Source organism: Arachis hypogaea, chromosome 6 (genome assembly GCF_003086295.3).
Source record: "Arachis hypogaea cultivar Tifrunner chromosome 6, arahy.Tifrunner.gnm2.J5K5, whole genome shotgun sequence".
Taxonomy (NCBI): Eukaryota; Viridiplantae; Streptophyta; class Magnoliopsida; order Fabales; family Fabaceae; genus Arachis; species Arachis hypogaea.
This window is the reverse complement of record NC_092041.1, coordinates 6,419,684-6,441,042: the sequence shown is the minus strand read 5'-3', so window position 1 is coordinate 6,441,042 and position 21,359 is coordinate 6,419,684. Positions and strand designations below refer to the sequence as shown.

At 34.1% G+C, this 21,359-nt stretch overlaps 2 protein-coding genes across 2 annotated transcripts; both read right to left on the bottom strand.

Annotated features, from left to right (window-relative positions):
- Positions 1-1,070: 1,070 nt before the first annotated feature.
- LOC112695642 (uncharacterized) lies at positions 1,071-10,986 on the bottom strand. The gene is made up of 19 exons (XM_025748064.3): positions 10,318-10,986; positions 10,100-10,231; positions 9,803-9,874; positions 9,585-9,655; positions 9,366-9,465; positions 9,177-9,275; positions 8,564-8,690; positions 8,055-8,188; positions 7,893-7,952; positions 7,542-7,777; positions 6,647-7,076; positions 5,267-5,590; positions 4,558-5,160; positions 4,304-4,477; positions 3,548-3,775; positions 3,183-3,466; positions 2,516-2,800; positions 2,273-2,395; positions 1,071-1,713 (listed from the first exon to the last, which is right to left on the bottom strand). The coding sequence occupies exons 1-19, from the start codon at positions 10,465-10,467 to the stop codon at positions 1,581-1,583; spliced, it is 3,765 nt and encodes a 1,254-aa protein (XP_025603849.1). The 5' UTR covers positions 10,468-10,986; the 3' UTR covers positions 1,071-1,580.
- A 3,071-nt stretch (positions 10,987-14,057) lies between these two features.
- LOC140173578 (uncharacterized mitochondrial protein AtMg00810-like) lies at positions 14,058-14,456 on the bottom strand. The gene has a single exon (XM_072198058.1). The coding sequence runs from the start codon at positions 14,454-14,456 to the stop codon at positions 14,058-14,060; it is 399 nt and encodes a 132-aa protein (XP_072054159.1).
- Between the last annotated feature and the right edge of the window lie 6,903 nt (positions 14,457-21,359).

Below are 21,359 nucleotides of genomic sequence, written 5' to 3'. Positions count from 1 at the left end.
CCTCAAGGTAGAGCAAGGAATGGCTTATTGACACAAAACCAACATGCAAAACCCACCGACTCTTTTTAATTAATTCCTTTTTTTTTTCTCTTTTTTCTTCATTAGGATCTCAAATCTCTTGCACAACACAAACTCAGTCATAAGTTTTCTTAAGATTCTCCGCAGCTTACACTACACTAAAAGTAGAGAACCGAATCCATATTCCTCCATGCACGCTGTTTTTGTCGACCATTTTATGCTGTTTTTGCGTCCTATCTTTTTTTTTTTTTAAATTGAGGTTTGGGTCTATATTAGTTTAGAACAAATAGTTCACTTTTTCCAGATCAACTATCAACCCACTAAGCCTTTTAGTTTTTACGACTTTCAATCATAATATAATACTAATTTGGTGTATTCGAGGATTCCAGTTTTCTCTATTTTTAAGCTGGCTAGAGAAAGGGTATAGCGCAGCATGTCGTGCATTCTGTTTAGTTGACAGCAGATCGTTAGATTAGTCACTAGTTTATACTTTATAGAATGTGATGTCCACATTGCCTACTCACAATTTAGCTTCTATTATAAGTTCAAAATATAAAAAACTATAAAAAAGAAAAAATAAAAGACAGAAGAACCAGGGTTCAATAATAGCTCTAAAATCACTAGGAAGAATAGGAAAAGAAAAAAATGCAACAACAATAAAATAATGATAATGAGAAGAAAACATACGAAGAAAGAATGTGAAAAAAGAGGAAGAACGCGAAGAAGAATGAGAAGAAATAAGAGAATACAAACATTTACATTAGTAGAAATAATTTGGGCGTATATTGACGGCCTCACTAATGAAACTTATTTTTGTTGAATTTAGACCAACTTAATTGGACTTAATTGCCATAAAACTCTTGAATGTGTAGCAAAACTGTTGTTGGAATATTCTGATGGGTTCATTTTTAAGGATTATCTTGTCAATCAATGGTAAAAATCTACATATCACATAGTAAAGTAAAAGTTTTCAATTGAAGTAAGAGAGAGTTACAAATATATTGAAACTTACTGATTTTTGAAAGGCAATAATTTTAAGGTTAAAAAGGCAATGAAAAAGGGAACTTCGTCCCTCCCTTTACTGAATGAGGATAACTATAGTCTCTTCAAAATCATTTATCATTAAACACTTGATTGGACCCTTACGAAACAACCAAACAAAACCTCACGGAAATAACAATAAAATACAATCTATGGACGAGAGATGTAACACTCCTTAGTAGGGTAACCTAATGTCTAATGGGTTTCCACAATGAAGACTTTCTGTCCACCAAAATCTTCCCCTACATGCCAGACTTCTAAGCAATCAGATATTGCTCTTTTAAGCATTTTGATGATACCTTAACATACAAAGAGGAGAGGAACTAACTACATGATGCTGTTCTGCTCTGCCTGAAAGAGCAGTTTGCAAACCAGTAAGTGACTACTGCAATTAGAGGCGTCGTTACCAAAAATTAAGGCATTTGCGCGGCATGGGACAGAGAGATGGTGGACAAACTGTAACAGCAAATGCCAACTGTACATTAACAGAATTATGAGCATTGCTAATATACTACATTATTTTATTTGTCTATTCTTAGATTGTTACATAGATGACCAAGCTCTGGCCTAGCATCCATCCATGCAGAAAATTCCATGTCCGAAGGAGAGGTGCAGTAGAGGTAGGATCTGAATGTGATAAGGAAAAAATACCGCCTGCAGATGAAGTAAGGAGAAACAATAAGCATTACAAGATATTTCCAACACTAAACTGCAACGTAAATAATAAACAATAATCATGCACCGTGAATAATTTCTTTTATTTTTCCCGACTTTATCAAAATGTTATAATTATTTACTTGATTCAGTTGTTTGGTGTGTTGGTGGATGTGCGCACAAGAAAGATGTTACCACTTATGTCAATATCAATCTTAGACTCATTCATTTTGAAAGTTTGTACCACGTAATACCATATCATATTCTATGACATGCATTATTTAAGCTGTAATAACCCTTTCAAAGACTCAAAACACCATTTGATTACATATTTAGTATTTTTAAAATTTCACCATAATGATTATGAATTTAAATAATAAATATAAGACAAAGGTAGAATTATAGCAAAATTATTTTTTATAAACCATTTTGAGGACTAAACAACGTCACATTATATCAATTCTTGAATTCGGGGCTCTAGCATCCTAATAATACAGATAACCTTTGCGAGTATCAATGAAACATTTCTGCAATTGTACAGTTGAAGGAATAATTTTACCTCAAAGCCTTGATACCCATGTCCATAAGATATGCACGTTTCTCATCATCATCGTCGGTGAACTTTTGAAATGCTTTACTGTAATGAAGAATATCATCTCGAATATGCCCTGCACCTGCACATCTATTGAATAAAAGAAAAAATGTTCAGTGCCTTCAATTAAACATCAACGAAGTCCTTATACTACTATATTGCAAAAAAAAATTTCTCCAATCATAAAATTATCAGGCTTTGGATGATAACCTTTCAATGACAACATCAACATCTGCTTTGCTTTGGGGACCATATATGAGGACTCTTGTAAGGCTCAAAATGTCACGATAGTCGCCCATCCTGAGTGCTGTTTCATCAGAAGCTCGGGATGGCAGAGTCTCTTCAGACACTGCACATATGTGGGGACCATATAATGGCTGTGGGACTGTGGATGCAAAGTTTGCCTCAGCACCAAGTCTACAACAGATGATGGCCATTGCATATGAAACTCCACCAAAACCTGTGTGTGATACAAAAAGATAACTCCCTGCAGAACTACAATCAGGAAGAGTTTAGAAGTATACTATTATATTAAATGAAATAGTATTTTAAAATATTGATATACAAAGATTACAATTTCTAGACAGTTTGCATGTAAATGCAATTGGAAGTAGGGAGCATATTAAAGGCAATGCTGCTATTGGCTACAATGCATTTAACACACTAGAATAGGACCATATAATACTACGGATAAGCCAAAACTGACACAAGAATAGTTATAACTGGGAAACATTTTGGAGATACAGCATGGCCCCCAAATTATGGAAATCATAGGTTGGTTATGATTCTCTCGATCAGCGGTTCAGCACAGCCAACACAAGGACAACAATGTCAGCCAACTTTACAAGATAGATGCATTACTGACGAGAATACTTACTCATCTTTACAATACTGAATTGCATCAACATCTGAGGCTAAAGCATCCCTTTCTCGTGTTAAGGGGATCCTCTGGTAGACAATATCATATCCATCATCTTTTAGAGCAGAATAAACTTCTGAAGGTGTCTTCACATCATCTGCCGAAATGTTTTCCCAGTATCCAACCACATCAGATTGATTTGTTGAAGGGTTATATTCTTCACGGTGTAGTAGCATTCGGCCTCCAGAATGTCTTATTTCAGCTAGTATATCTTCTTTCAACCGAGCTTCAATGTGCTCCACCTGCATTTTATTTACCATGAGTTGTGAAACACGTGAATTCTTTGATATGATAACGATAGACAACTGAACAAGATGTCTTACCACGGGACCAGTGATTCCCACATACTTGAGAGTATCAACAGGTTTGTTTAACTCCCTTAGGACAAAGGGAGTACCATTGATATAAACAACTGCTTCCTCCCTCACATCAGTTAATATAACTTTTCTAGCAGTTAAGGCAGTTGTAGGCTTAGCTTCCAAATAGGTTAGCATCTCCTTGGCGCCAGTGATGGTTGGAGTTGCCATGCTATACACAGGGTATTCATCAACCTGAAAAAAATTAAAAAAAAAAAAGCAACTTTTAGGCATAATAGCATTACTGTAATCACCAAAGGAAGTTCACATAAGCCTCCAAGATCAAAAATGACAGAGCAGCTAGCGGTAAGCATATGATGGTAAGATTGTCATTTCACTTCTTTAGTGGTTCTCACAATCACACGTGTTTAATAACTTTTGCATATTAATAAGCAAAGTTTGGTAGGCTTAACTGTCATATCATGATCCCATAGTTAGAAAACAACTTTTTGAATGTTAAAATGATGAATATAATATAAAATAATAATGTACTAACACCATTTTTTCTGTAGAATAATCGGTTAAGTAAATTATTTACTAATTGAAATAATGCAGTTGTGCAGACAACAGTTTTCACAATAACTTTGCACCATAAAACATTAAAGATGCTAATTCTACCTACACTTGGATGATCCTGATGTCCCCACTGGACGTGTAGCCTTACCCTCTGGCATCACAAACTTGATGATAGTTAGTTTTTTAGTAGTAATTAAGTAAGCATACCTTGTAAACATTTGGTGCACCATGTATTTGTATGTTACTGGAAGTTCTCTGACCAGGAAAGAAATACATTTTCAGAATGGAACCATTCCCGAGAACAGAACCATTTCGGGACTTGACAATAGCCTCCATCACTGCATCTCCATGCTGAGATTCTTGTGGTTGCCTCAACTCTTCCTATAATGCAGATTGGTTATTGAAGAAATTCAACTTCAAATTGAGGGAAAATAATAGTTCTAAAGTAGAAAAATATTTACAGGGACAGTGAAAAATCGCCCTGGCCTCAGCCTGATGCTCCATTTCATAGCCTGCACCTCTGGCCTCTGGTGCAACCAAACCTTAAATGTCATTTTGGATCCTCCTTGTCCACAGAACGCATCAAATGCTCCACTTCCAAGATATGCTGCGAAAGCAATTAAACGGAAGTACCTCTCTAGGTACTCAGCACCACGATTCAAAGCTACCCTCCTTACTCTAGGCTCAACGTGCTGTTGATTGAATACTTTTCTATACTTCAGAACAGCTTGACGAATGTTTTGAAGAGCAGAACATCTATCAATAATAGCATCTAAGGCTTCCCGACATTCAACACCATTTTCAAATAATGTTGTTATCTTCCACAGCAAGAGGATGTCATTTATACCAAAGACACGGCTTTGTTTCTCATCTGTTGTTATTTGCAAAGTATCGGAGGTTAATGCAGTGGCATTGCCCCCAGCTTCATCTCCACTTGAGGAACCACTATCTGATTCTTCATGGGTCACATCATCACCTAGTATTTTAATGGGCCTACCATAATCAATTCGAAGCTTCACAAGGCAAGCTATAACAGTACCAGTGGTTGTCCTGCCCCTACCCATCTGTTATAGTAGTGAGATATTAGCAGCAAGAAGTGAAAAAGAAACCAGTAGACAGAAACGCAGAATGGACATTGACAATGCAAAATAAGAGAGAGATTATAGTTACCTGACAATTGAAGACAAAAGCAGTATCCTTTGCAGCACAAGCAATATTACATGCCATTGTGTCGAAATCAGAACTTTTAGGAGCTTTTCCATCAGTGATGGGAACTCGCGCATATTTAATAGGAAACCCATCAGCCTCGAGGCTTTTAAAAACTTCAAGTGGAGTCTGAACCATGTCAGGCGTGACATGCTCCCAAGCATCACTTATATGGCCATCATCTGTTTCATGAATAACCATTATGGCATTGCCATAGTGGTTAGCTTCCCGAAGTATATCTTCTTTCAACCGAGCCTCCATTTTCTCCACTCTTTCACGATCAATTCCCTGAACAAATAAATTACAATTTCCAGATCAGCCAACAGTTATACATACTTTCGCAGTTGTGTGATCCTGTATATATTTTAACAGATCCCATAACTTGCAGAAACCAAAATCAAGGAACTTGGACCCGCTAATTCACACTGATTTTTGGCTAAACAAAAAGAAAACCACTTTTTTTTGTGGTTGGGAGAGAGAGAGAGACAAAAAAGGGGGGGGGGGGACAGCATGTAAAGGATACAATAGGAGATCAAGAACAAGAACCTACTAAAGATAGCTAGTAGTTAGTTATGTCAATCTGTTAAGCTGTTATATTAGTTTAGAACTACTAGTATATATAATTAATCTGTACCATCAATACTACTACTACTGATAACTCATGAATATTGAATATCACAAGATTTCATTGTTCCTCTCAAGAGTTGTCCACACTACCCTATTTTTTGGATTATCCTCCATCTAATTAACAGAAGCATATGTGTGTAAACTTCAACTGTCCCTAAAACTGAAACCAGGCTGTGAAGGCCATGTTTCAAGCTTTGAATTTGGAAAGAAAGGAAAAATCAAACGTCAATGCCATTGGTTAAAAATTTCAAGCTTTAGTAGTTTATCTCTTGATATTACACATTAGAGTGGAACTGGCATGCTTTTGCTACTGAGCAGAGAGGCCTAGAAGATATAACTATAATGACATATTGTTGTGGAACCAAAATAAAGTACTATCTTAAAATTGTGGCTTTAGCTCTACTTCAAAGCTCACTCAAAGACGGTGGATTGCCAAAAGTTGATGTGGAACTCAACAGACTGTAAAAAAAAGATGTCCTTGCCTGGCTCAAACAGCATTTCCCAGTTAGAGTTACAATCTATTAGTGGGGTCATTCTTGGAATCGGTTACAACTAAGTTCTCGTATAGACATCTGACAAACATGCTACAAGTAAAATTGGGAAACACAAATTGGTATTATTCTACTAGGGATTATGAACCAAAAACCAATTCAACATCCACTTAGTGATCCGCTTAACATAAAATTTAAAGAAAAGACAGGATAAAGTATTATTTACCGAGTATTCTAGCATATTTTTGTATGGTCTTTCTACTTCACGAAGAACAAATGGCTTCCCATTGATGTAAATAACAGGTTCTTCTCTCATATTATGCCAAAGTACTGGGCGTCCACCTTTAGAGCTACCAATCCTACGAATGACAGATCGAATACCATCAATTGTTGGATTTGCTACACCATAAACTGGAAACCCAGGAACCTCTCGGAAATTGGGAGCCCCGTCCACTCTCTCGGGCAAACTTGGGTTTTGACACCCTGGACAGTGATCACTTTTTAGAACGGTTTGACTACCAAGAACCTCTCCATTCCTCAAAGCAGCAACCACACCCATCTCACAGGGGCGGCCATCAGTAGATTCGGCTATCTTTTTTAGAGACGGTTGCAAAGATGAATATCCAAGTGCACCCATTGGATCTCTCCTAAGTAACCTGCAATTTGAACGGTTATGGTTTATGCGAAATGTTACAGCCATGAGATCAGGAAGCTAATAAATCAGATAGAGTCAGAAAGCCCAATTGGTAATAACTATCCAATTATATGATAGGAGATTCTATTTAAAAAATTAATAACTTGGGTGACAATATACAAACAAAGATGCTAGGCAGCATCTGGATATATCAGCAAAGGATGATGCTACAGACTGCAAGAAGAATGGATATCTTGGTGATGTGTCCATATAACTAGTGTAAATTGACACTAAGAGAATAAGAGAAGATAACTTTTTGGGGTAAAATGGTAGTATGGTACAATGGAATTATCTTGTAATGTTCAAATCAATTACCAAATCCATGTTTTACAACTCAGTTTGAATGAGATATAGGCATGTAGTCTATAAACTAAACAAGAGGAATTAATAAAATACATCAACTTCACACAATTATTAAAATGTAAACCTGCGAAGAATACTGTAGAGTTCAGGTCTTGCTCTCATCCAATCTGCAAAACTACTATGACCAGCAGCACTAGATTCAAGTGCCGCCCTTTCTGAATGAATGTAAACAGCAAAACATATCAAAAAGTAATATCTCTCCAAGTACTCCACAAAAAAAGAAAGTGATGCCTCTCTTTTCATCTCATCAGGTTGTCGTAGAATGCTGTTACGATAGGTGGCAATTGCTTCACGCAGGTTCTGAAATACAAGGGATTCATTTTCAGATAAAATGTGAAAAGTGAACCCACAAAAGATGCAACAACATAAATTCAAAACATCAGGGAGATAGAATAGAACATATAGAAACTCCTACCTGCATTGAAGCACACCTGTCAATGACTTTGTCCACTTGTCTTTTCCCCTCAAGACCACCCTGAAGCATGTTAGCTAATTAGAAGGGATAATAATTTTTTACAAAGAAACAGAAAATGAATACTTTCATCTTATAAATGAACATTAAAGTTTATTCGAATACCTCTAATACCCGGATCAAGCTTCTTATGACTCCGTATTCTCCCCTGCGAATTGCCTCCTCTGAGTTAGGTAAATGGTCAGCTATATTGGTCATACTTTGAGAAATTCTTCCAATTGAATTGCTTCTTGGAATCCCTATCATGTATTAAGATAAATACAACATTTTATTAATGACAGCTCCACTGTTATGCATCATGTCTAATATTGAAACATAATTGTTAATCCCAGTTGCATTGCATAGAGGCCAATCTGAAAAGCACTATAGCAACAGTGGCCACAGCTGACATTTTATACTGATTAAAATTAAAATACTAGATTGCGTGTTCATATTCTCTGGGTTTCATATAGCAAAATAGCACACATCTTAAACAGAAGAATATATAGCTTCAAATCAGATTCCGAATATGCACAAAATCACTTCTTAATTTCTTGGATGAAGATGAATGACAACATGAATAAACGAAATACGCCATAACACAGACAAATCACATAAATAAAAAATAGGAGTACCAGAGGCCCCAATTCGGTTTAGGTATACCAAAGTTGCAATGACCATTCCAGTTGTAGTTCGTCCACGTCCCATTTGACAGTTAAAAATTATCTCTGTATTTACATCAGCTTGAAAAACTTTATGAACCTAAAATCAAAGATGAAAAGCAGTTGAGAATTGAGATACATGAAATAATTAATATCAAGAAACTAAAAGTGAATTTGTTTTCTAGGTTACCAAATATTGTACCAAAAGAAAAATTACATAATTGAATCTCTTGATCATGGCAAAAGAATAAATGTTCAGACAGTGTCACAAAATTTGGTAGTTTGACAGAGAATGAAAGCCAGCAATCATAATTTTCTTGCAGACAATTTTCTCAGGAATTGTTGTAAATGAATAAATAAATAAATAAGAGAAACACTTGAAGGTACAAACTCACATTCATTAAAGGAAGTGCAAAAAGTAAACACCCTCCCTCCCACAAAAAACACACACAAAAAATAAATTAATTAATAAATAAAAATTTATAACCAACTATCCATAATTAATTATATTTCTCCGGTAATATTGCCATACAGCATCAGTTCAAAGTAAATAGCACTGTTGTAAACTTAACACACAAGAACTGACCAAAATATCAAAATCCTGTTCCTTTGGTGATTTTTCATCAGTTATAGGAACTCGCTCATAATCAACTAGGTATCCCTCCACTTGTAACTCCTCATACACCTACAGCAAAGAAAACAACTTTGATGCATTGTTGTCAGAAAACTGATTGAGTAGTCTCAGACCCCCATTGTAAACAAGTTGCATCCATACCTCTAATGGTGTCTTCACGGAATTACATGATACTGGTTCCCATTGGTCCACCATCTGACCATCTGGAAGTTCATCGGTCACAAGGATTTTATTTCCATATCTGTTACACAAATGTGCGAATAACATAAATAGTAAGGACAACCACCAATTCCACAGGACAAGTTAGAGAAGAAGAAGAAGGGGGGGGGGGGGGGAGCAGAGAACAACAGAAATAACTACCTGGCAGCTTCCAACAGTATGTCCTGTTTCAAACGAGCTTCCATTTGTTCAACCCGTTCCCTATTAATTCCCTGATCAAGTACATAATGCCACAGATGTTAGACGCCAAAAATAATCCTTTTTAAGCATCACTGCACACAATTTAACCCAAACAAGTAAAGTAGGTCCCTCAACTGCGAGGGGTAAAGAGCTTCACAAATAGGTAATAAATGACATACCGTATACTCAAGGTTAGAGAACGGTCTCTCCACCTCACGCAAAACAAAGGGGCGACCATTGATGTACACAAGCTGATTTCCAATGCAAAGATTAGAGCATTACACATCGAAGTTAGAGTAAAAGCTCAGAGAACATCATAACTAAACAAACCTTAAGTTCAGCTAATACTAAATCACTCAGACTCAGTTAGCCTATTAAGTTCTTTTGGTATTCCACATGTTCATTCAGAACAACAAGTACATGGAATATGAGCATGAATATGAATATGAATATGAATTTGAATTTGAAGTGAGTACCGGTTCCTCGCGAAGGCTAATCCAGAGAACATGAGCTCTCTTGCCCTGTTTCTGAGCACCAATGTGCTTGAGAACATTCCTGATTCCATCAATGGTTGGGATAGCAACGCCATGAACATGTAAGGAATCAGCCTGCAAGAAAGAATAGCATTAGAGAGCAGGAAAGCTAGGAAATGAAACAGAAAACAGAAAACAGAAAGAAGAAGAAGAAGAAGAACCTGGCGGTAATTAGGAGCACCTTCGATCTGAGGAGAGAGACGCTTGTTCTGGCAACCAGGGAAATGGTCGCTCTTGAGAATGGTCTTCTTGCCAAGCACCGACCCTCCCCTCATCTTCATCACCTGCTCGGGCTCCTTCGGTATCGACATCTTCTTCGATTCTCTTATCAATCCAATGATCACTACTCACTCCAACTTCTTCTTCTTTATCAGTTACTCTTTTTTTAAAACCCACAGAAACAGTTATCTGTTGTCCACTTCCCACAGAATTGATTTCCCCATTGATTAATTAAATCCAATCTCCATTCCCCCAATTTTCTGACGGAATCTATAAAAACAACAAGAGAAATTGCTGCCAGCGCGCACAATCTAACTCTATAATCGTTCACAACCGAAAATCTCACCCCCTTTTCTTTTCTTTTCTTTTCCTTTTTCCCTCTTCACAACTGTCGCAACAGAACGTGAAATGCGTGAATTCTTCTTCTTAGCTCAGCTTAGCTACAACCACAAGCCGTGTGTATCTGCCACTGTCCTTAAGCTTATATAAAAATAAATGTAAGCATAACGAATCTTTATTCCGATTCTTATACTCTTCAAATCTTAACCTTTTTTTCCTCTATTTCCTTATATAGTCGTACTAATCTTCATATTTATCCACACTCACTCTATACTTAATTACTTATTTCTCAATTTTATAAAATAATTTTTATATTTTTTTAACTAAATGAATAAAAATAAAATAATAAAAAAGAATTTAAAATACTATCAAAATTATTATTTTTAGTTATTAATTAATTATTAATATTTAAAAATATAAAATAAAATATATTATTAAATTATTATACTAAAAAAATAAATTAAAAAAATTAAGTTATTAATTAAATAATTAACAAAAAACAATAAATTACTCCCGGTCATTTCTCATATTATTATTCGCGTACGCTTAATTTGAAAGCGCTTATGGCTTATGCTGTGGATATTCGAGTTTTGCTATGATGGCAAAGTTGCGTTTGGTGCCAAGAATTAACAACATGACCGAAAGCCCAACAAGTTCTACCAACCGTTCGTATTTCACTTTTCGCGTTTTGGATTGGACATTTTGGACTCCATTAATCCTCGTATGCCCAGAGTTGACGCTCACCACAAAAATTTGTACCACAAGTTAAATCAAATAAATTAAATACACGAATTAAATTGGGTTAGTCTCATAATTAGTTCACTAAGGTTAATTTGAATAAATAATTTAATTAAATTATTTTTAAAAAATAACTTAAATAATAAATATTTATATTAAAAATAATTTATAAATACATTATTTTATATTTAATTTTTTAATTTCAAAAATATTTATTTTTAAAAAATTATATAATAAAAAAAATTTTATTATAAAAAAATTATTTTTTAAATTTTTTATAAACACTTAAATAATTTATTAAAAAATTATAATTTAAATTTTAAAATTTTACTAGACATTAATATTATTATTTTTTATAAGTCAAAAATTATAAAAAAAAACTTTTAAAATTTTTTAAACCAATTTTTAATCTGTTTAAATAAGATGAAAATTCAGGTGCAGTCAACTTCACGTGAAGTTGATAACTAAGAGCCATTAGATAATTTGACTAAATTTTTATCTAACGGCTCTCAACTATTAACTTCACATTAAGTTGACTACAAAAGAATTTTTATCTTTAAATAAATATCAAAAATTCGAAATACATATAATAATTTATTAGCAAACAATAAACCTTTAAATGAAATACAAAAATTAAATACCCGATTCGATTCTCTATGAAATTGAGTAAGGACTAAGGAGGAAAAAGTAAAATGCTCGTGGCTTTTCGCTTGCCTCTTATATGGATAAAGCTTGCAATGCAACAAAATGTAATAAAATTGTGACAGTGATTATTCCCAAACGTGCATCACTGTACATGTGAACCATAGACGATGGCGTCAACTATCATACGAGCCATGGCTTTATTTTACGAAGTTGGATAAGATAAGATTTAGGCAATAAAAAATGTCGGAAATATTATATATGACATTATATTTATCATAAATTCAGCATTGACAAAGTTGTATTAACTCCATATTTGTGTATAATTGGAAACAAGCATACTTAAATGTGATAGAAACAGAGGAAGAAATACAAAACGTGGAAGAAATGACATGTCAATTGATGGGACGCGACTTTGGATGATCCAATCACCATTGTTATGAGGGGCCCAACGAATAAGGTTGTTAAACCAACAAAAAACAGAATAATTAAGAGAAAGAAATAAAAAAAGAATTACCGCTGACCAATTTTGAGTATCTTGAACTTAGATGGGAACACAACGCGTTGCACTATTACGCATGTGAAAGGTTGAACAATGAAATAAAAATGTATAGTAAGAACGTGAAATACATGGCGGTGAAGTAATAATTTTATAATCACTTTGAAATCTGAATGCAACTTTTTAAGAGTTTTGACCAAGGGATGGAATGAACAAATGCAATTTGAACGTGGTTTGTTGGCTATTTTTTTTATACATGAAAGTTAGTGATACCATGCTTTGAAGGGTTTAAAAAAGAAAAAAAATTATTTAAAAAGTATCATTTGTTATTTTTTTTATGTAATTACAATATTTTTACTAATATATAGATCAAGAGTATGTTAATGAATATACTAATTATGGAATAATATCCTAACAAATTATATTGATATTTTTTTATCCTCTTTGATATTTTTCTGATTTTATTTTCTAATTACGATATTATAATGGGATCCACTCACATAAAGACGATTAAAACATCTTAATTTAACATATATAATTGATTAAATCGTATTATTTTTGTCAAAATTAGGCTAGACAAATTGATCTAACCGAAAAATGGTGAATCAAATTTTGAACTGATCTAAATTAATATTATTTTTTATAGAAAATAATTACAATACCCTATTATAGAAAATGACTAAAATACTTCTATTATTTCTAATCATTCTATATAATAAAGGTATTATAGTCATTTTTATAAAAAAATAAGAGCAATGTTAGGGGCCAGCAATTTTTGTGATTGTTAGCCATCAACTAGCCATCAATGATGATTTGATGGTGTGAGATTGGTGTGAGATTTCATCCAATGACTCACCTTTCTCTGCTGGTTACATGCTGGCCAAAATTCAATAAAACTGCTGGCCCCCTAGACTTTTCCAAAAAATAATATTAATTTAGACCAGTTCAAGATTTAATTCACCATTTTTTCGGTTAAATCAATTTGTCTAGCCTAATTTTGACAAAAATAACATGATTTAATCGATTATATATGTTAAATTTTAATTACTGAAAAACATCTTTGAAAAAAAAGACGTTTTCAGCGTCTTTATCTGAGTGGCACCCTATTCTAATACTCCCCCTCAAGGTGAGTAGTGGGATCACCAGCTTGGTTAGAATTTTAGCAATGACTTGTCTTGAAACTGCTTTAGTAAGAATATCAGTCAACTGATCTTCTGATCTCACAAATGTAAGCTCAATAATGCGCTTCTCAATTTTTTCTTTGATAAAGTGTTGATCCACCTCAACATGTTTTGTTCTATCATGTTGTAAGGGGTTCTCTGAAATGCTAATTGCGGCTTTATTGTCACATTTCAATTGACAATTGTGGTGGAAACCCAATCTCAGTCATCAATTTTCTTATCTACAATACTTCAGTTATGTTTTTAAAGATCCCTCGAAATTCTACCTCTATGCTTGAAAGTGCTACAATTTTCTGATTCTCCAAGTTACCAGGTTGCCTCCAACAAGTGTAAAGTAACAAGCTGTTGATCTTCTATCGTTTGGGTTGCCCGCCCAATCTGCGTCAGTGTATGCCTCAACCTTCAAATGACCATTCCTTTTTAATATGGTTCCATTTCCCGGAGCTCCCTTCAAATATCGAACTATCCTCATGGCGGCTTCCATATGATCTTCTTGTGGCTTATGCATAAACTGACTTACTATTCCCACAGCATAAGCTATGTCAGGCCGAGTATGTGATAAGTAAATTAGTTTTCCAACTAGTCGCTGGTATCTTTCCTTATCTGTTAGGGTGGCACCTTCTACTATCTTCAACTTGTAATTAACTTGCATGGGCATATCTATTGGTTTGTAATCCACCATTTCTGTTTCTGCCAAAAGGTCCAAAATACTTTTTTTGGGAGATAAAGATTTCTTTGTTAGATCGTAGAACCTCTATTCCTAAGAAATATCTTAGTCTTCCCAAATCCTTCATTTTAAAGTCTGTAAATAGGTTCCTTCTCAATTTTGCAATTTCTTCAGTATCACTTCCTGTTATGATCATATTATCCACATAGATTATTAAGCAAGTGATTGAATCTCCCCGTTTTTTCAAAAAAAAGGTACGATCAGAGTTGTTTTGCTTGTACCCATACCTTTTCATGGCCAATGTAAATCTTCTAAACTAGACACGTGGAGATTGTTTAAGCCCATAAAGAGCCTTCTTTAATCGGCAAACTTCATGTTTTCTAAATCCTGTTGAGAAACCTGGAGGAGTTTCCATGTATACTTCTTCTTTCAACTCTCCATGCAAGAAAGCATTCTTGACGTGAAATTGATGGAGTGCCCAATCTTCATTTGCTACAATTGAAAACAACATCATGATAGTATTAATCTTTTCAACCAGTGAAAAAGTATCAGTGTAGTCGATACCATAGGTCTGTGTATAACCTTTGGCCACCAACCTTGCCTTGTACCGTTCAATGGTGCCATCTGCCTTGTGTTTAATGGTGAAAATCCATTTGCACCTTACTAGCTTTTTTCCTATCGGTAGGATACACTTTTTTCAAGTTTCGTTCTTCTCTAGAGTTTCTATTTCTGTATTCATGGCTTTTCGCCATTCAGCTTTCTCATTAGCTTCTCGAACAGTTCTTGGAATGTCTTATGTCAAGAGTGTGATAGAAAAAGCCTTTGCAACATTTGCTATTCTGATACGTGGTCAGGAGGGCATTTTTGACATCTTAGAGCTAAGGGACGGAATAATAATCTTGTCATATTCAAGGATCTGAATTCTAGAAGAATTGTGCCATGCTAGTCTTGGACATCAAGAATACCAAGAATCCGTCTAAAAAACAGTGGTGCTGAAAGGGCAACAATAATTCATAAGGCCCATTGGGTTAAGGCAAGACAATAAGAAGCCCAATAAAGTTTTTCAAATTCAATGGGAGGCATAATTTATTATTTATTTTCGAATTTTTAGGCCTTTATTTTAAGTTTGTTTTGTTGTTAGAGTTTGTTGGAATATTTGATTTACTTTTGATTTGTTTAGTAGTATTTTTAGGGATTTTAAATTTAAATCATATCTGATCTAATCTAATAATATCAAATCTGATTTAAATTAGTTATCATATCTTTAGGATTTTAAAATTTAAATCAAATCTGATCTAATCCAATAAGATCAAATCTGATTTAAATTAGTTATCTTATCTTATCTTTTAGCTAGTTTGTTTGGGGTCTATTTAAACTCCTTTGGTGAGACAATTTAGATAACTTTTGATGAATAAAATTTTCTTAGTGCTTTATGCACAATTTTTTAGTGTGATTAAGTGAGGTGAGTGATTTGCTTCGCTTGTTGCATGGAGAAGATTGAGTGATTCAATTTTCATTCCTCTGATCTAGGTTGTCAAGGACATGTTCTTTGAAGGTCTAGTAGAAAATCCTTTTCGGTGACCTAGGTTGCTAAGAACATCTTAGAGGTCTAGTAGAAAAACCTTTATCTATCTTTTATGTTTTTGCTGCGTCTCTTTATGCCAATAAATTCCTCTTCTTGATGTCATTCTTTTCTTATCCCCTTTTACTGAATAATCCTTATCTATTATGATAAAACCCCTAAGTCCCAAGCTATCCCTTATCATATTTCTTCTCTAGCCACTCTTATCGGATATCTTGAGTTACGGGAAACATGTTCTTGTGAGTACTGATCAGGAGGCATCCCTCTTTTTCTTCTTGGAGGAAGAATAAAGGTATTGGGTTCTGGTTCTTCTTGTTCCAGTGCTATACTATTATTGTTAGTGGCCTCATTAAAAACAGGGAGTAAATTATCATATTGGTAATTACTTACCTCTTGTCTGACATTCTCAAAAGAACTCTCACTAGTTGTATGTACCAAGTTGTTTTCTACGTTGACTGAAGTATATTCGGTGGCTCCATCTACTTGCTCTGTTTGAACAGTTTCTGGGCAATAGAGGTTATTTAGGCAACTTGGTGGTAGTTTATTATTGTTCTCCCCCTGAATGTCATATTGGTGGTTGAAGTAAAATTTGGATTCTAAAAAATCACAATCCATGGTCATATGAATATGACGAGTGATTGGATTGTAATACCTATACCCCTTTTGGTGTGTAGCATACCCAATGAAAATACATTTTTCTGCACAAGGATCAAGTTTTGTTCTATTGAATTTGGGGATATGGACAAAGACGGAACATCCAAATACTCGAAGTGGTAAGGTTAGAATAGGTGGGATTGCAGTCTGAGTAGCCAAGACTTGTAAGGGTATTTTGTGGTGGAGAACTTGGGTAGGTAAGCAATTCAATAAGTAGGCAGAGGTTGCTATAGCTTCAGACCAAAAAGTTTTTGGAACTTGTGCATCAAAAAGCATAGTTTGGGTCATCTTAAGTAACTTACGATTTCGCCGCTCAGCTACACCATTTTGTTGGGGTGTATTTGGACAGGAAGTTTGATGGATAAGACCATTTTGCATAAAAAAAAACGCGCATTGATTGGTTTATAAATTCCTCACCATTATCTGAGCGAAGTACTTAGATTTTCTTGTTGAATTGAGTTTGAATTATTTGTAGAAAGCATAGAATTTATCAGGCACTTCAGATTTGTGTTTTAAAAAATATACCCAAGTCATGCGAGAGAAATTGTCCACAAATAATATAAAATATTGAAAATTATTATAGAAAATAGGGGCTGGGTCCCACACATCAGAGTGTATTAGAGAAAAACTAAAATTGACTCTATTGTTGGTTGGGGGAAAAGAAACTCTGTGATTTTTTGTATGAATACAAGTTTCACATTTGAGGGGTTCAGTGCTACTTGTAAAAAGACTAGGAAATAAAAACTTGAGGTACGCAAATGAAGGATGTCCGAGATGCCTGTGCCATAACCAAAGTTGCCTAGTAACCATTCTGTGAGCAAGCATGGCATGACCCTGGTGTGCTACTTCATCAACGTAGTAAAGGCATTCTCACTCAGTACCACGCCCAATGATCTTCTTCGTAAGAATGTCCTGTAAAAGACAAAAGGTAGAGTACATGAGTACCACACAATTTAGTTCCTTTGTTACTTGACTAACAGATAATAATTTTGATGATAGTGAAGGGACATATAGGCGATTTTTTAATTTCAATTTTTCTAAAAAAGTAATGGAGCCTCCTCCTTTAACATCAATTAATTCTCTACTAGCTATTTCAATATAGGCTTTTGAGGGTTGTTAAAATCATGAAGGTCATGAGTCATAGTATCAGTAGCCCCACAATCGAAAATTCATTCATTTATTTTTTTAATTGGATTCTGATTTTGGGTCTCCCTTTCATATTGAGTCGCGGCCTGGGTTGAGCAGCCAATGAGTTCAGTAGTACTTGCCGTTACACCGCTGCTGCCTTGCCATCGCGACTTGCTTCCTCTCTTCTGGCATCGCCACTGCTGCCAGTGACCTCTGGGATGCTCACAGCGGCGGTCCCCTTACTCTGATTTCTGGATGACTTGGGATTATTTTTCCACCAATCTGAGTAATCCACAGTCTTAAAGCAGTTTTTTTTGGTGTGTTTCTTCTTTCTTCGGTGTGTTTCTTCTTTCTTCTTCCACCAATTACTTTTTTCATCAGAGTTGCCCACAGTGGATAATTATTTTCATTTAATTTGAAACCAATTGACAAATTTTCAGAATTGGTTTGTGATAATCGCATTCCAAGACTATTGCGTAGAATATTTGTAATTTGTAATATCGATCAAAATGGTTGATTTTGAGTTCCTAGAACCTAACTCTACTCTGATACCATGGTACAAAAGATTTAAGAAAGAAAAGAAGAATTATTTAGAAAAGTCTCATTTGTTATTTTTTCATATATGATTACACAGTTCTTACCAATATATAGACCAAGAGTACGCTTATGAGTACGCTAAGTATGAAATAATGTCCTAATAAATTACATTGATATTTTTTCTTATCCTCTTTGATATTTTTCTGATTTTGTTTCCTAATTATGATATTCTAATATTAGATCTGTGTTATGCTGGATTATGGGCGTTAGAAGGTTATACATTATTATAACAATGGTAATTTTTTGAACTGTTGAAGAAAAAATCGGATTGTTCGATTTTTTTGTAGAGAAAAGACATCACAAATCGAACTGTCTAATTTGTGTTGAATAAAAATGATCAACATTTTGGGACAAAAAAGTTGGACCTACCAATTTCATCAAATTTATTAACAATCACAAATAATTTATTAAATTCATATTTGTTAGTTAGTGTTCCTAATATTACCTAAATTGCACTAAATTTATTTATTCAGTTTCGGTCATGCAGCTATAATAATAATAATAATAATAATAATAATATACCTTCACTAATTAAGAATGAACAATAATTGATTATTATATTTAAAAAATTTCAAAACTTCTACTTTCAGTACAATACAATAAAAAAATAGTTGAATTACACATCCAATTTTTTTGTATTTAAATTCAACTAAATAGATCCAATACTAATAAAAACCACTCTCATTAATGAGAACGTGTTACACGCACCCAAACTCCAAATGTTACCTCTTTCTTCGCACTAGAATATGAAAAATCGTTCGTTCTTCCAACTCAAAATTGCAACAAACAAATTTAAAATTTCTATCAAAATCTCTCAAAAATATTTTAAATTTTATGTGGAAATAACTACAAAATCCGGTAGTACGTTTGAGATCATCAACAAAAAACACAAAAAAAGAACAACAAAGATTTCTCAAGATACTGACAAAACTACTTGTTATTATGTTCAGTTTTCTCCATCGCACCTTCTCACAATTCTCGTATTTCTACTAGTTCGGTTTAGGGTTTAGTGGATCGAATTCGTTCATTTAGTAGATCAAGTTTCTCTTATTCAATTTTTTCTTGTTTTTTCTGTAACTAGGGCATCAAATAGAACTGTGTTGTTAGTTTATTGGTTCTAATAAAAAATTTAGTTCATTTCTAAGTTTAATTGAGTTCATTTATATGCAAAAATGAATTGAATATGTTTTTTTTTTGTTGATTGAGTTTTTATGACTTTTTGTTCAACTCTGAACCAAATTCGGTTTATTTATGAATTAATTAAGGTTTACTTGATACTACTGTTAAGTAGTGACCAAATTTGTTATACTTTAAGAAATTTAGGTTCATTTATTAGTTTAATTTAGGTTCATTTGGTTTGGTTTTGCTTGAATTTGTTGAACTTGTTCATGTGAAATTGTTTAGTTAGTTTTTGTTCAAATCTGAACCAATTTCGGTTCATTTGTAAATTAACTGATGTTCATTTGATGCTATTGTTAAGTATTGACTTTTTGTTATACCTTAAAAAATTTAGGTTCATTTCTTAGTTTAATTTAGGTTCATTTGCTTTCGTTTCGCTTGAATTTGCTGAACTTGTTCATGTGTGGTTGTTTAGTTAGTTTTGTTCAAATCTGAACTAATTTCGGTTCATTTATGAATTAACTAAGGTTCACTTGATGCTGTTGTTAAATATTGACCAAATTTTTTATTCCTTACAGCCAAAATGAAAAAGAAGATTATCTCAAAAAAGGAGAAGCCATAATATAATGTAAGCATATACACATTAAATCAACTATATTTTTTGTATATAAATATATCATATAACATAATGTTTCAAATCATTGCAGAAAACTCACGATTTGAGTTGCTCAACAAGATTGATAGCTCGGGTATTCGCCGACTTGAGTGACAAAAGAAAGTTATCGTTAAAAAATGGGATGCAGTGCACTGAGACATATCCCATAATTAAATGTCTTGCACAAACTCTTGAGGGAATTGATTCTTTGCTTTGATCTCTATCATAGATTCTTGAACACGCGCTATGGGAAAATCTACATAACTCCTGCCAGATAGGAGATGCACTGGGCCTAAATTCAGGTGGTATTATACTTTCCAATTTTTACATTTGTTTTTCTCTGTAACTAAGGCATCGAATAGAACTGTGTTGTTAGTTTATTAGTTATGATAAATAATTCGGTTCATTTCTTAGTTTATTTAAGGCTCATTTGGATCCAGAAATTAATTGAATGTGTTTTTCTTGATGATCGAGTCTTTATGAATTATGGCTACTTGCTCAAATATGAACTAATTTCAGTTCATTTGTAAATTAATTGAGGTTCACTTAATGCTGCTGATAAGTATTGACAAAAATTTTTATTCCTTAAGTAATTTTGGTTCATTCCTTTGTTTATTTGAGGTTTATTTGGATACAGAAAATGAATTCGATGTGTTCTTGTTGATGATGGAGTCTTATTGACTGTTTGTTATAATTTAAACTGATTTTTTATATTAAAATATTGTAGGAGATAATTTTCCTGAAAAGGTTGCGTACAGTGAACTGAATGAGTAGCAAAAGGAGATTGTTCACAGCTTTAAAGGTGCTACTTTGGCGTCTTTGACAACATCTGTGACAGATATGAGTATTGTAGGGGAGGGGGACTTGCTGAAATTCAAGACGACTTTCATCCTCTTCGTCCAGAAATGCTTCATGTTGCCGACAATAAAAAGCACAGTCTCCAAGGTCCATAAGATCATATGTCCTTCATGTGGAGACAGTCCGACAATGGAATTAGGCGTCTCATGTGCTCTTCCTGATCAAAGGGATCAAAGCCCAGAGAGCAGGAAATAAACTTTCAGTTGATGGCTGCGTCTTTATATTAATGATAATATATTTCCATGAAATGAAGTTCCCTAATCTAGAAGCAGATGATGCTCTCGGGATACCATGGGTGGTGTACTGGACATGGAGGAGACTGGTC

What these genes read in the sequence shown, in the direction of transcription:
- LOC112695642 (XM_025748064.3), bottom strand. Translation starts at nt 10,467, where the DNA reads ATGTCGATACCGAAGGAGCCCGAGCAGGTGATGAAGATGAGGGGAGGG. An exon ending in ATACTGTTGGAAGCTGCCAG is followed by an intron (nt 9,466 to 9,584) that starts GTAGTTATTTCT and finishes TTTGTGTAACAG; the next exon opens with ATATGGAAATAAAATCCTTG. An exon ending in GTTGATGTTGTCATTGAAAG is followed by an intron (nt 2,396 to 2,515) that starts GTTATCATCCAA and finishes TTTATTCAATAG; the next exon opens with ATGTGCAGGTGCAGGGCATA.
- LOC140173578 (XM_072198058.1), bottom strand. Translation starts at nt 14,456, where the DNA reads ATGGTGGATTACAAACCAATAGATATGCCCATGCAAGTTAATTACAAG.